Source organism: Populus alba, chromosome 18, assembly GCF_005239225.2.
Source record: "Populus alba chromosome 18, ASM523922v2, whole genome shotgun sequence".
In the NCBI taxonomy this organism is placed as follows: domain Eukaryota; kingdom Viridiplantae; phylum Streptophyta; class Magnoliopsida; order Malpighiales; family Salicaceae; genus Populus; species Populus alba.
Window position 1 is genome coordinate 11,785,983 of NC_133301.1, and position 12,756 is coordinate 11,798,738.

The 12,756-nt window shown below is 29.4% G+C and overlaps 2 protein-coding genes across 2 annotated transcripts; both read left to right on the top strand.

Annotated features, from left to right (window-relative positions):
* The first annotated feature begins 4,308 nt into the window (after nt 1-4,308).
* On the top strand, nt 4,309-5,172 carry LOC118056459 (thaumatin-like protein). Its single transcript, XM_035068666.2, has one exon. It carries the CDS (start codon nt 4,357-4,359, stop codon nt 5,032-5,034), a length of 678 nt encoding a protein of 225 aa, XP_034924557.1. The 5' UTR covers nt 4,309-4,356; the 3' UTR covers nt 5,035-5,172.
* A 6,337-nt stretch (nt 5,173-11,509) lies between these two features.
* LOC118056460 (thaumatin-like protein) lies at nt 11,510-12,375 on the top strand. The gene has a single exon (XM_035068667.2). It carries the CDS (start codon nt 11,542-11,544, stop codon nt 12,217-12,219), a length of 678 nt encoding a protein of 225 aa, XP_034924558.1. The 5' UTR covers nt 11,510-11,541; the 3' UTR covers nt 12,220-12,375.
* Nucleotides 12,376-12,756: the final 381 nt, after the last annotated feature.

A 12,756-nucleotide genomic window follows, 5' to 3' on the forward strand; every position in this document is an offset into this window, starting at 1 on the left:
GATGATTATCATGGTTTCATGAATTAAGTCCATAATTTATCAAGTTAACCCGAGTTGACCCATATCAATTCAATGTATTGTCATTTTAATATTTTATTTTAGAAAAAGATGTTGTCTTGAATTTTTGTGAATCAAAATATTTTTTTTTTGTTATTTGAGTTATCTTTAGATCTATTAAGTTGAGTTGTTGAGAATTGAACTTCAAAATTTATTTTGATTTGTTTTATATTAAGTTATCATAGTCTCATAAATCAAGCTGAGGATTTGTCATCTTAATCCAGGTTAGCTCGGATCGATTTAGTATATTATCATTTTAATATTAAAAAAAAAAAACATTGTCTTGAATTTTTGTGAATTAAAAAATATTTTTATCGGTTGTTTAAGTTGTATTTGAATCTATCAAGCTAATTAGATCATATCATGTCAATTTTTTATATAATTTAATTTTTTTTACTATAAAAATATTAGTAATGCCTAGATTTTTTTTTATATTAAAAAAAATAATTTAACCAAGAGCATAGTGCAGATCGATTATTTAGTCAACAAATTACATTTCTTTTCAAGGAAAATTTTGAAAAACAAATTAATGACGCCGCCCTTATTTCATTAATCTCTTTTCCTATTTAATAACTCAATCCAGTTGGAAGTTAGGACAAGTCTACTGTTTCTGTAGAAAATTGCCTTGTGTAAATTTTCCACCCTTATTTTTCCACACGTATTAATTAGTCTTCCATTGTGTATCTAAGAAACCACTCAATACTTGCCCGTTGTTTCTTTTTCCAATTCCAACTCCCTGGTCCTCTTGTGTATGCTTGCTTTATTAAAAATAAAATAAAAATGGATTAGCAAATCATCACGGATTTTACGGTATTTTCCACATGATTTTTAATTATTATTAAATTAATCTGGACGCATCAATATTTTTATATGTAATTACTTTTAAAAACAATATATATATATATATATATATATTAAACTTGTGTTTAGAGGCCTTTCCACCCTTTTATTTTCTTAAACTTAGTGAAATGATTCAATTATTCTTAAAATAAAAAATAAATCTTAAACTAGAGTCCAGGAGTTTTTCTGAATTTTCAACTTGGTTTTTATATATATATATATATATATTAGTCAAATAGAGTGAGGAATAATTCAGTATTTTAATAAATATTAAATATTATTTAAAAAAATATTAGGTTGTCTCGGATATCTAGAGTTATAAGTTTCTCTTGTCCTCTCTCTCATAGACACATTTTTTTTATGGATACATAGTAGGCCTCAAAATAATACTACAAACTGAAGGAACTAGGTCTCGGATCGATACACGCCAAGTTTAATAACATTGATGTATAATTAAGGGTAAAGTCTAGAATAAACAGCCAGCAATAAGTGGAATTTCATTGAAAAAAAATAAAAATAGGAAAGATACTAATAGAAAATCTTTTTTTTTAAAGTGTTTTTTAGAATTTTTTATTTTTTTAAATTAATATATTTTAATATTATTTTATTTATTAATATTAAAAATAAAATTTTAAAAAAATATTTGTAAAGACACTTTTCTTTATGGATACATAAATTGTTTGCAAGCTCTTTGAAAGAGAGCCATAACTTCGTGCGGTAGTTCTTGAGTCTTCTCTACGAATTAAATTTAGATTTTTATATATATAAAAAAATAATTTTTTTTAAAAAATCAAATCAGTTCAAATCGACGGATTTTGATTCGATTTTTTAAGATAAAAATCGGTTTAACTTGATTTTTTCGGTCTTAGACTTATAAAACCGAAACTAAATGAAACTGGTCTATTTTTTTTAAAATTTTAATTGATTTAATTGATTTTTTTTTCATGATTCAGTTTTTTCTATTTTTTTTTAATTTAATCAGTTTTTTTTTCACCCCGGGTCAACTCTCCAAGATAAAGATATTTTTTTTAAAAAAAAAGAAAAACTATTTTTAAACAATAAAAAAACTATATTTTCTTAAATCTAAGAATTCAAATCCAAGTGTTTTTCAATTAATAATGAAGAGAGAGAGTTATACTTCTTTTCTTGTACTCTCTCTCCCTCTCTTAAACACACAGTTTCTTGAATGATACAAGATATACTTGGAGCTTGCTTGGGAGCTGGCTGTGAGTTCTCAAAATTTATTAAAATTTTTTTATTGTTTTAATATACTAACATTAAAAATAAAATACTCTAGATTTTTCAAGCAGAGGTAACCTGATGCTCATAGTTATCTTAAAGATGACCAAGCAAGCACCTTCACCTGTCCCGGTGTACACTGTAAGAATTGGCAGGTGGATCTGGACCATATGATTCACTCTATAGTTAAACTTGCAAAATAGGTGCTTATGCATTTTCCTCCGGGTTTTTTTTTTTAATAGCTTCTCTGATACTAGAATATACTGAGCATATTTTTTAATAGCCCACTGCGTCCATAGAAAATTGCTCCCCACTTTGTGTAAATTTTCCACCATTGTTTTTCCACACGCATTAATTACTCTTCCATTGTGTTTCTAAGAGACCACTCAATACTTGCCCGTTGTTTCTTTTACTGATTTTAATTTTATGATATTTTTTATTAAAGAACCATCTCAACCGAATAGTTTAAAATAATTATTAGATAAGATTTCAAGATATAATATTATCTTAAATAAATAGAGATGAATCAAGGTTTTGATATTATATTAAAAAATCATTTTAATCTAAAAATTAGTTAAGTTTTTCAATTGATATGAATATTTTAAAACTCATCTATAAATAAAGAGGAACACTCCCCATGTAGAAAAAAGTTGTTTGCAGCTCTTGAAAGAGAGCCATAAGTTCGTGCGTTGGTCCTGAGTCTTCTCTATGAACATTCCGCAGCCTCACGTCTTTACCCCACACGTTATTCACATGAAGACGTTTGATGCCCCTATTTTCCATGAAGACTTCCATCGAGATAAGAAATGTGAGTCCTTTTTATTTTAAAAAATCTTGAATTAATTTATTTATTTTATATGAAAAGTACATAAACATAAAAAAAATTAAATAATATTTGTATGAATTATCATATACTGAAAGGTGCATAGATTATATGAGTAGATTTCAATAATAATAGTATTTGTATGAATTATAATTAACTTTAATCCTTCAAGGTTAATCTGCCTCAATTATCTTCTCTGCGCCTGCCAAAAAAATAAGTGACTCTTAGGATTTATTTTTATAAAAAATATTTTTTTATAAATTTTCCAGTATTTTTTATTATTAAAAAAAATTGATCAAATAAAAAATATTTTCTAATTAAAAAAATTAGTTTAATTTCTAGAAAAATATTATTTTTATTGTAGATGAAAAAATACTTTTCAAAAGTTGTAAAAATTTTAAAAAATATCTTATTATATATTAATTATATAAAATTTAATTTTTAATCTTTTGAATTTATTTAAAATCTATATATGTATATAACTCGAATGATTATATATGCTTGCTTTATACAAGCTAGGGTCCACTCTCCAGGACAAGAATTAAAGATAGTGTCCGTGGATACCATTCCATGTCGTGCATTGATTACTGACCATACAAGGTTTGCTCCGGTCAAGAGTTTTTTTTCCTTGTCTTGCGGCTTTTAAATATCTAAATTTATCTGTTTCTTCATCATAAATTGAAAAACACTTGGATTTGAATTCTTAGATTTAAGAAAATATAGTTTTTTTATTGTTTAAAATAGATTTTTTTTTTTAAAGTAAGATGACTTTGGGATGACTAAAAATACAATTTTGATAAAAAGAGAATTATAATTTTTTTTTTCTACTATTCTCTTTCCCTCTCTTACACCCACTCTTAAAGGATACAAAATATACTCAGAGCTTGCTAGGAAGGTGGCTGGTTACGGGCTCTCAAAATTTTTTAATTTGTTTTGTTTAAAATTATTTTGTTATATTTTTAGATTGTTTTTGATATACTAATATTAAAAATAAATTTTTTAAAATAAAAAATATAATTTAAATATAATTTTTTAATAACATAAAATACTTTAAAAACTAACTAGTACTACAATAACAAACACCCTCTCAAATAACTGTTTTTATAGAGGGATCTAATGTATTTTACGTCATCTATAATCTCAAACCCCTCTTGTCTTGTCTTGTAGATCAATGCAAATGTTGAAAGCTTTGACTTGAGATCTTGATTTTTCCTCCTTTCCAGAACAGTTTGATTTTTCTTTCTTGGTAGATGCTATTCTTTAATTCTTTTGAGTTTTTGTACATTGCTCTTGATCCAACGGCACTAGCAAACTGTGACACTTCTCCTATAAAAGCAGTCCTAAGCCCTCACAAATAATCACAACACACCAGCTTTCTCAATCCATATTTCTTCACTATGAGTCGTTTTTCTTACTTATCGTTGTTTCCCTGCTTCCTTCTTTTTGCCCATTTCATCACCTTCAGCAACGCAGCTACTTTTGAAATCCGAAACCAATGCACTGACACTGTCTGGGCCGCGGCTGTTCCCGGTGGTGGCCAAAGACTCGACCCAGGCCAGTCATGGACCATCACCGCGAATGCCGGAACAACACAGGCCCGTATTTGGGGACGGACCAAGTGCAATTTCGATGGGGCTGGGCGAGGGACGTGTGAGACAGGTGATTGCAATGGGCTCTTGCAATGCCAAGCCTTCGGGCAACCCCCTAACACACTGGCTGAATATGCATTGAACCAATTCAACAACTTGGATTTCTTCGACATATCTCTTGTTGATGGGTTTAATGTTCCTATGGACTTCAGTCCAGTATCAGGCAACTGCCGCGGAATTAGGTGCGCAGCTGATATCAATGGACAGTGCCCGAATCAGCTCAGGGCCAACGGAGGCTGCAACAATCCTTGCACTGTCTTCAAGACAGATGAATACTGTTGCAATTCTGGCAACTGTGGCCCAACTGAATACTCGAGGTTTTTCAAGCAGAGGTGCCCTGACGCTTATAGTTATCCTAAAGATGACCAAACAAGCACCTTCACCTGTCCCGGTGGAACTAATTACAGGGTTGTATTCTGCCCTTGAAGTAGTTTTAAGCCAGGAATTTAATGGTGTAAAATGTGAATAAGGACCATTGCTCGATTCACTTCTGACGGAGTGAATTGCTGCCAAGGTCACATGCTTTATTATAATGAAAATCTACTACAATATTAACAGTGGAAAGACCCTTTATTTGCTCTAGCTGTTAAATACCCAGACAAAGTGTGTTCATGCTTTCGGGAGCATATCCAGCCCAGAAGCACTTTCTTCATTTCTAACCATGGGAAACTACAAAATACAACTATGCTGCAAGCAATTACCTAAAATAAAACGATTTAAGTACTGCTCATGTTTGTTAGTTTCTTCCAACACGGCAATCCATTTTCCTTTTATATTAATCATCTGCCTTTTGTTGACAAAACCATTCTTTCCTTCTTTGTTTAATCTCTGTTAAAATCTGTTGCTTCCAAGCACTTCACAAGAGGTAATCCTAAAGCATTATCAGATCAGCAAGGCATGCAATAGCTCAGGTCAGCAGAAAATGCTGAAGGAGAGGCAAATTAAAATTGTAATATATAAATACATAACTGATAATTAATGAGGTGGATCAATAGACAATTTCTCCCCTTTCATTTTCTTTTTTGTATAATTCGTGCTACTGACCTTGTTCGTGACTAAACTGGGAAAGTCACCTCCATCTTCTAGCAGAAGCACCCCCTTAAAACTAAAATTTACATGTTCTTCATCTCCTGGTTGAAGCAGTAAGCAGGAGCTTGAGTCATCGAATCATCCGAAAGCACTGCACCTACCTCAAAAGTTATCACATGAGTGGAAATACCTGCAAACATGAGCTAATGAATAGGTGGTCTTCACTCAATGGTCTTCCGGCCCTTTTTCTACAGGTCATCGTCATTACTTTTTCTTTTTCGCTGAAGTACATTTAATGTCGTTGTTTTATTTATTTATTTAATTAATTAAATTAAACTACAAAAAAATCCATCTATTTTGTGATAAAACACGAAGCTTCTAAAAACATATCCAAATTTAATATTTTTTTCTTCTTAAAGCAGTTTGGTCAAGGTATGCTGTTTAATTATACTCAATGTTTTTATTTTAAGTGCTTGTGATACACACCAAGTTTAATAACATTGAATAACATTGATGTATAATTAAGTGGAATGCTGTTGAAAGAAAATAAAAATAGCAAAGATACTAATTACATCCTGTTTATTTTGTATTTTAAAAGTATATTTAAAAAAATTTAATTTTTTATTTAATTTTTTGCTTCAAATCAATATTTTTAGGTGTTTTTATATTATTTTAATGTGTTTATCTTAAAAATAGTTTTTTTAAAAATATATATTATTTTAATATAATTTATTTTTACTAAAAATTACTTGAAAAATAATCATTATTATATTTTCAAATAACCCGACATCAAAATCCAAAACTCCAATGAGTGTTGTCAGTATTCAGATATTGATGATTATTAAAGTGAATTTATTAGTCTTAAGAATATCATAGATTTTAATGATTATTTATTTTTCAAAAATGAACTTATTGATAGTTTTTTTCAATATTCATTTACTAGATTTTGTTGGTGTATTTTAATTTGGAAACCTGCAAAATTCTTTTGTTTTGAAAAGGGAAAAGGTATAAATGAGAAAAAGGATGATTAAATTTCCTTAGCGCAAGAGGCCAAACCTCACTCTATATAGTAAAGAGAGAAGGATGGTCCGGAGGAAAGTTAAGGATTGACATTAGCAAATTTTAATATTCATTTACTTAATTAATGAAACTACGTTACACAATCTCTTATCCCCACTATACCTTCTTCCGCTGAATAGCATAAAAGACCAAATGCCACAGCCAATGAAAGGGCTTTTGACTCATCTTGGAAACGTATTTCTTCCATTCCTGGCAACAGATCTCAGAAGCAGTTCGAGTGAAATGATTAAACTTTATAAATTTTCGGGTAGGGATGATAATTTATGAATCGGGTTTGAAACTATTTTTACTTGTTCTCGAACAAAAAATTACTATTTATAACCGATTTGAAATCCAATGAGAATGGATTTTTTTATACCAAAACCCTATTAGGTTTCGAGTATTTTGTTGGGTAATGGGTGCACGAATTTATATATATTGAGATAATGTTTAATTATTGTCCTAAAAACAATAAAGATAAGATATAAAATAAGACGAAGATAATATTATGTTTTGTTAATAATATATAAAATAAAATACTTGTTTTGTATCATATTTGGTTATGATGATAAGATAAAATAAAATATAAAAAAAAAATCTATTTTTATCTTTAATATCTATTATTGTTAAATTTATATATTTTAAAAAAATAATTAGTTAATATTTTTTTTACTTTGTTGTATATTAAGTGTTGAAGATGAAAATACTATATAAATATAATTATAAAACTAGGATTGACTTGATTGGTTGACTAAATGTCTGAACTGATCCTAATTAAAAAGCAAATAGAGGAAGGATTGACTTAACCTGACCTGGTAAAAAACGTAGGATATAATAAGGACCAAAGATCTTTTGACTTTTTTGAAAACCTTTTTTGTTTCAAAACAAGGTTGATGATTATTTAGAAAAAAAAAAAGGGTCAATCAGGTTGGCCCTCTCGATCCATGAATTGAACCTTGTGTAGAATAGACTCTCGAGTCTGGTTTTAAAATTATAATAATAACCTCTTTTATTCATACATTAACTCTGGTCAACCTGTATTGTCCCTCCTAACATGTGACATGAACCTTGCCCTGGTTCACCCTCGAATCGGGTTTTAAAACTATGATAATAATAACTTTTATTGTTATACTAACTTGTGTTGACCCGGGTTGACCCTCCTAATATGTGCTCGAGCATCTTCCCAGGTTGACCTCCAAAACAAGTTTTAAAACTATGATAATAACTATTTTTATTTTATATTGACCTAGGTCAACCTAGGTTGACCCTTCTGATATGTGATTCGGGTCTTATTCAGGGTTAACCTCCCGAGTTGGGTTTTATAACTATGTTAATAACCATTTTTGTTCTTATGTTGACCTGAGTCAACGGTCAATCCCTCTCATAATTTGAGTCTTGCTTCGGGTTGACCCCTGCATCAGGTTTTGAAACTATGATAATAATTATTTTTATTATTATGCTGACTTGAGTCAACCTTACTCATGATTTGAGCTTTTTCTCGAATCAATCCTCGAGTTGTGTTTTAAGACTTTGATAATAATCATTTTTATTTTTACATGTCTTAGTTGAACAATTTGAGATTGAAAGTTTTTTATAACGATATTTTAGGAACAAAAAAATAAAAATATAGTCTCTATAGACATGTCTATTTTGTACCCCTTATTTTGAAAGTATAGAAATTCATTCTAAAATTATTTTAGATATGGATTTATTTTCATGTTCCCATCTTTATCTCTCTAACTAATCATATTTTTTATTTTTACTATTTTTATCTCAAGTATTTATCTAAAGACAATGACCAAACTCTAACAAGAAAACAAAAAACTAAAGAACAAATGGCTTAATCAACGCACACTGAAAGAATTGTCACTTGCATAGTTACATGGCAAAAATAGTGCAAGATGGCTACTACGTGGGTGTTTGGTTTGTGGTTGCGGGTGAGGTTCACTCGCAACCAACATACTTTAGTGTTTGGTAACAGAAAAAAAAGAAAGTGATTTTTCACTGGTGGGACCCATCAATTTTAACTGCTACGCCACAGGTTCGGAGAAGCAGCATTTTGCTCTTCTCGTGGTGAAATAGTAATCTCAACAGTGGAGCCATGCTCCACTGCGCACTGTTCACATGAACATTTTTTTTTAAACCAGTGCACAAAGTTTTTTTTTTTTTTTTGAAAAACTAATACAGTTAATTAATTGCACTTGTATTGTTCACGTGAATGTGAACAATATATTTTTTAAAAAAAATTAGTTTAAGATAAATTAAATTTATTCGTACTATAATCTCAATTTTATTCCTGATAATATTTTACTTAATTTTATTGCACATAGGATAAATCATAATAACTGTAGTTATTGTCGAATGATTTTGTACGTAATGAAATTGTTCATTTTTTTTAAAAATTGTGTTTTACTCGAAAAACTAGTACTTAATACTATTTAATAACACTACATAAATTAAAAGGAATATCGCATAATGACGTAGCATTTGTGAAATTTGATCGCAATTCCAATTATGTTATTGCCAGGCCCAACCCAGTTAAAAAAAATTCAGTTTTATTTTATTTTAACTGTGTTCTATTTAAAAAAATTAGAAGGAGATTGCTTGATGACGTAACAAAAAAAATCAGTTTTTGTTGTCACGCGCTTAAGAAACCATGAAAAATATAGTCCTTGTTGGATAGATTTCAATATATGATAACATTGCACATAATTTAATGGAAATAATAAAAAAATATTTGATATCAATATTATTTATTTCATGATATAATAACATTAGTTAAATTTACAATATTATAAATTAAAAATCATTAATATTAATATATATATATATTTAATTATTTTTATAATCTCAATTTGAAAATCATTTTTTTTAACCAAACACATTAAACTACTTTTTCTTTAACCTCAATTTCAACCACAGTTTTAACCAAACACTTATTTTTTCAAACCAACCTCAACTAAAAGTACTTTTTATAAAACAATTTTTTTCAAACCACAACCATAACAACTATCACAATACCAAATACATTGTATCATAGCAACAAAGTAAAGAGTGGGAGATCCACTTTTGACTAATTTATACACTTACACAAAAAGGAAGTCTTCATGGAAAACATGGGCCATCAACTAACCTAATTGCATTTAAATAGTGTTTTTTGAAATTTCTACAATTCTACTCCACCTTCTCTCTCCCCGTCTGCACACACAATGAGGTCCACCCATCCACACATACACTATTTAATTATAGATTTAATATTTTAAACTATATATTTTTTTATAAATATATCCAATAATTAGTAGCCTAGAAATACTTTAGATCATACATATTTATTATAATAACTTCTAAAAAATAAATTTAAAAAATCTGATATATTTTACTTACAAAAATATTTAAAAATATCTTAGAGAAAACAAACTTTACTTTTTCATGCAACAAATAATAAATTTGTTCAATTAAAAATTATCTTAATATTTTTATTTAAAAGTAATGTTAGTTTGATTATATATATACATACATATATATACATATATATATATATATATAGTTCAAATATTATAAATCATAATTGAACATTAGTTTAAATTTTTGAATTTGATTACTTATATTTAGTAACATTCAATCTTAAATTCTAATAATTATATTTTAACATTATAAAATTAAACATCTTCTATTTTCTAAATGATTATTACAACACAAAATTTTGTAAATTGCTTATTATCGGGAGAGGTTATGAATTTATTTAAAATCTATATATATATAACTCAAATGATTATATATATATATATATATATGCTTGCTTTATACAAGCTAGGGTCCACTCTTGTATCTTTTTATATTGTTGGTGGATACATTTCCATTACAGCATTAATTTACTGTTGCCATCAAAATCAATAGCGCTTGACCACACAAGGGTTTGCTTTGTTCAACAGTTTTTTGTTTTTTATTTTAAGGTTGTTTGAGTATGTGATAACGATTTTTTTTTTAAATTTTTTTTTTATTTTAAAATATATTAAAATAATATTTTTTATTTTTTAAAAATTATTTTTGATATCAACGCATTAAAATGATCTAAAAACCATAAAAAAAATTAATTTGGAAAAAAATAAAAAAAATTAATTTTTTTTCAAAAAACACTTTTGAAACGCAAAACAAACAGGGCTTAAACACTTTGTCTTGCCGCTTTGAGTTTTTTATTTATTTTAAAGAAGCTATTTTAAATAATAAAAAACTATATTTTCTTAAATCTAAGAATTCAAATCATTTTTCATTTTATGATGAAGAAATAGATTAAATTTAGATATTTTATAAACTCTAAATAAAAATTTCATTTAATACTGATCTTAGATAGTGTTATTGCTAAACTCTCTCCAAACTAAAATCCATGAATGTTCATCTCTCTTCTCCATCATTTATTTTCTTTTATTTTTTAATTATTTTTTACTTTTCAAAATTTATAGTTCAAATTAATTAACATTTTTATTTAAAAAATAAGAAGATGACTTAGAATTATAGAATATCTAATATATTTACGTAATCTATTATACGTCATTTACCCGGGGACATGGCCAAACACTAGTTTCAATCTCATCCCACTGTCTTGTAAACCAATGCAATTGTTTAAAGCTTTGACTGAGAGTTTGATTGTTCCTACTTTCCAGAACAGTTTGGTTTTTCTTTCTTGGTAGATATTATCCTTTAATTTTTTTTAATTTTTCCAAGTTTTTGTACATTGCTCTTGATCCAACGGCACTAGCAAACTGTGACACTTCTCCTATAAAAGCAGTCCTAAGCCCTCACAAATAATCACAACACACTAGCTTTCTCAATCCATATTTCTTCACTATGAGTCGTTTTTCTTACTTATCGTTGTTTCCCTGCTTCCTTCTTTTTGCCCATTTCTTCACCTTCAGCAACGCAGCTACTTTTGAAATCCGTAACCAATGCGCTTACACTGTCTGGGCTGCGGCTGTTCCCGGTGGTGGCCGAAGACTCGACCGAGGCCATTCATGGACCATCACCGCGAATGCCGGAACAACACAAGCCCGTATTTGGGGACGGACCAGGTGCAATTTCAATGGGGCCGGGCGAGGGACGTGTGAGACAGGTGATTGCAATGGGCTCTTGCAATGCCAAGCCTACGGGAAACCCCCTAACACACTGGCTGAATATGCCTTGAACCAATACAACAACTTGGATTTCTTCGACATATCTCTTGTTGATGGGTTTAATGTTCCTATGGACTTCAGTCCAGTATCAGGCAACTGTCGTGGAATTAGGTGCACAGCTGATATCAATGGACAGTGTCCAAATCAGCTCAGGGCCAGCGGAGGCTGCAACAATCCTTGCACTGTCTTCAGGACAGATCAATACTGTTGCAATTCTGGCAACTGTGGCCCAACAGATTACTCTAGGTTTTTCAAGCAGAGGTGCCCTGGCGCTTATAGTTATCCTAAAGATGACCAAACAAGCACCTTCACCTGTCCCGGTGGAACTAATTACAGGGTTGTATTCTGCCCTTGAAGCAGTTTTAAGCCAGGAATCTAATGGTGTAAAATGAGAATAAGGACCATTGCTCGATTCACTTCTGACGGTGTGAATTGCTGCCAAGGTCACATGCTTTATTATAATGAAAATCTACTACAATATTAACAGTGGCAAGACCCTTTATTTGCTCTAGCTGTTAAATACCCAGACAAAGTGTGTTTCATGCTTTCGTGAGCATATCCAGCCCAGAAGCACTTTCTTCATTTTTTTACCATGGGAAACTACAAAAATACCTAAATAAAACGATTTAAGTACTTCTCATGTTTGTTAGCTTCTTCCAACACGGTAATCCATTTTCCTTTTATATTAATCATCTGTCTTTTGTTGACAAAACCATTCTTTCCTTTGTTTAATCTTTGTTAAAAATCTGTTTGCTTCCAAGCACTTAACAAGAGGTAATCCTAAAGCATTATCAGATCACTAAGGCATGCAATAGCACAGGTCAACAGAAAATACTGAAGGGGAGGTCAATTAAAATTGTAATATATAAATACATTACTGATAATTAATGAG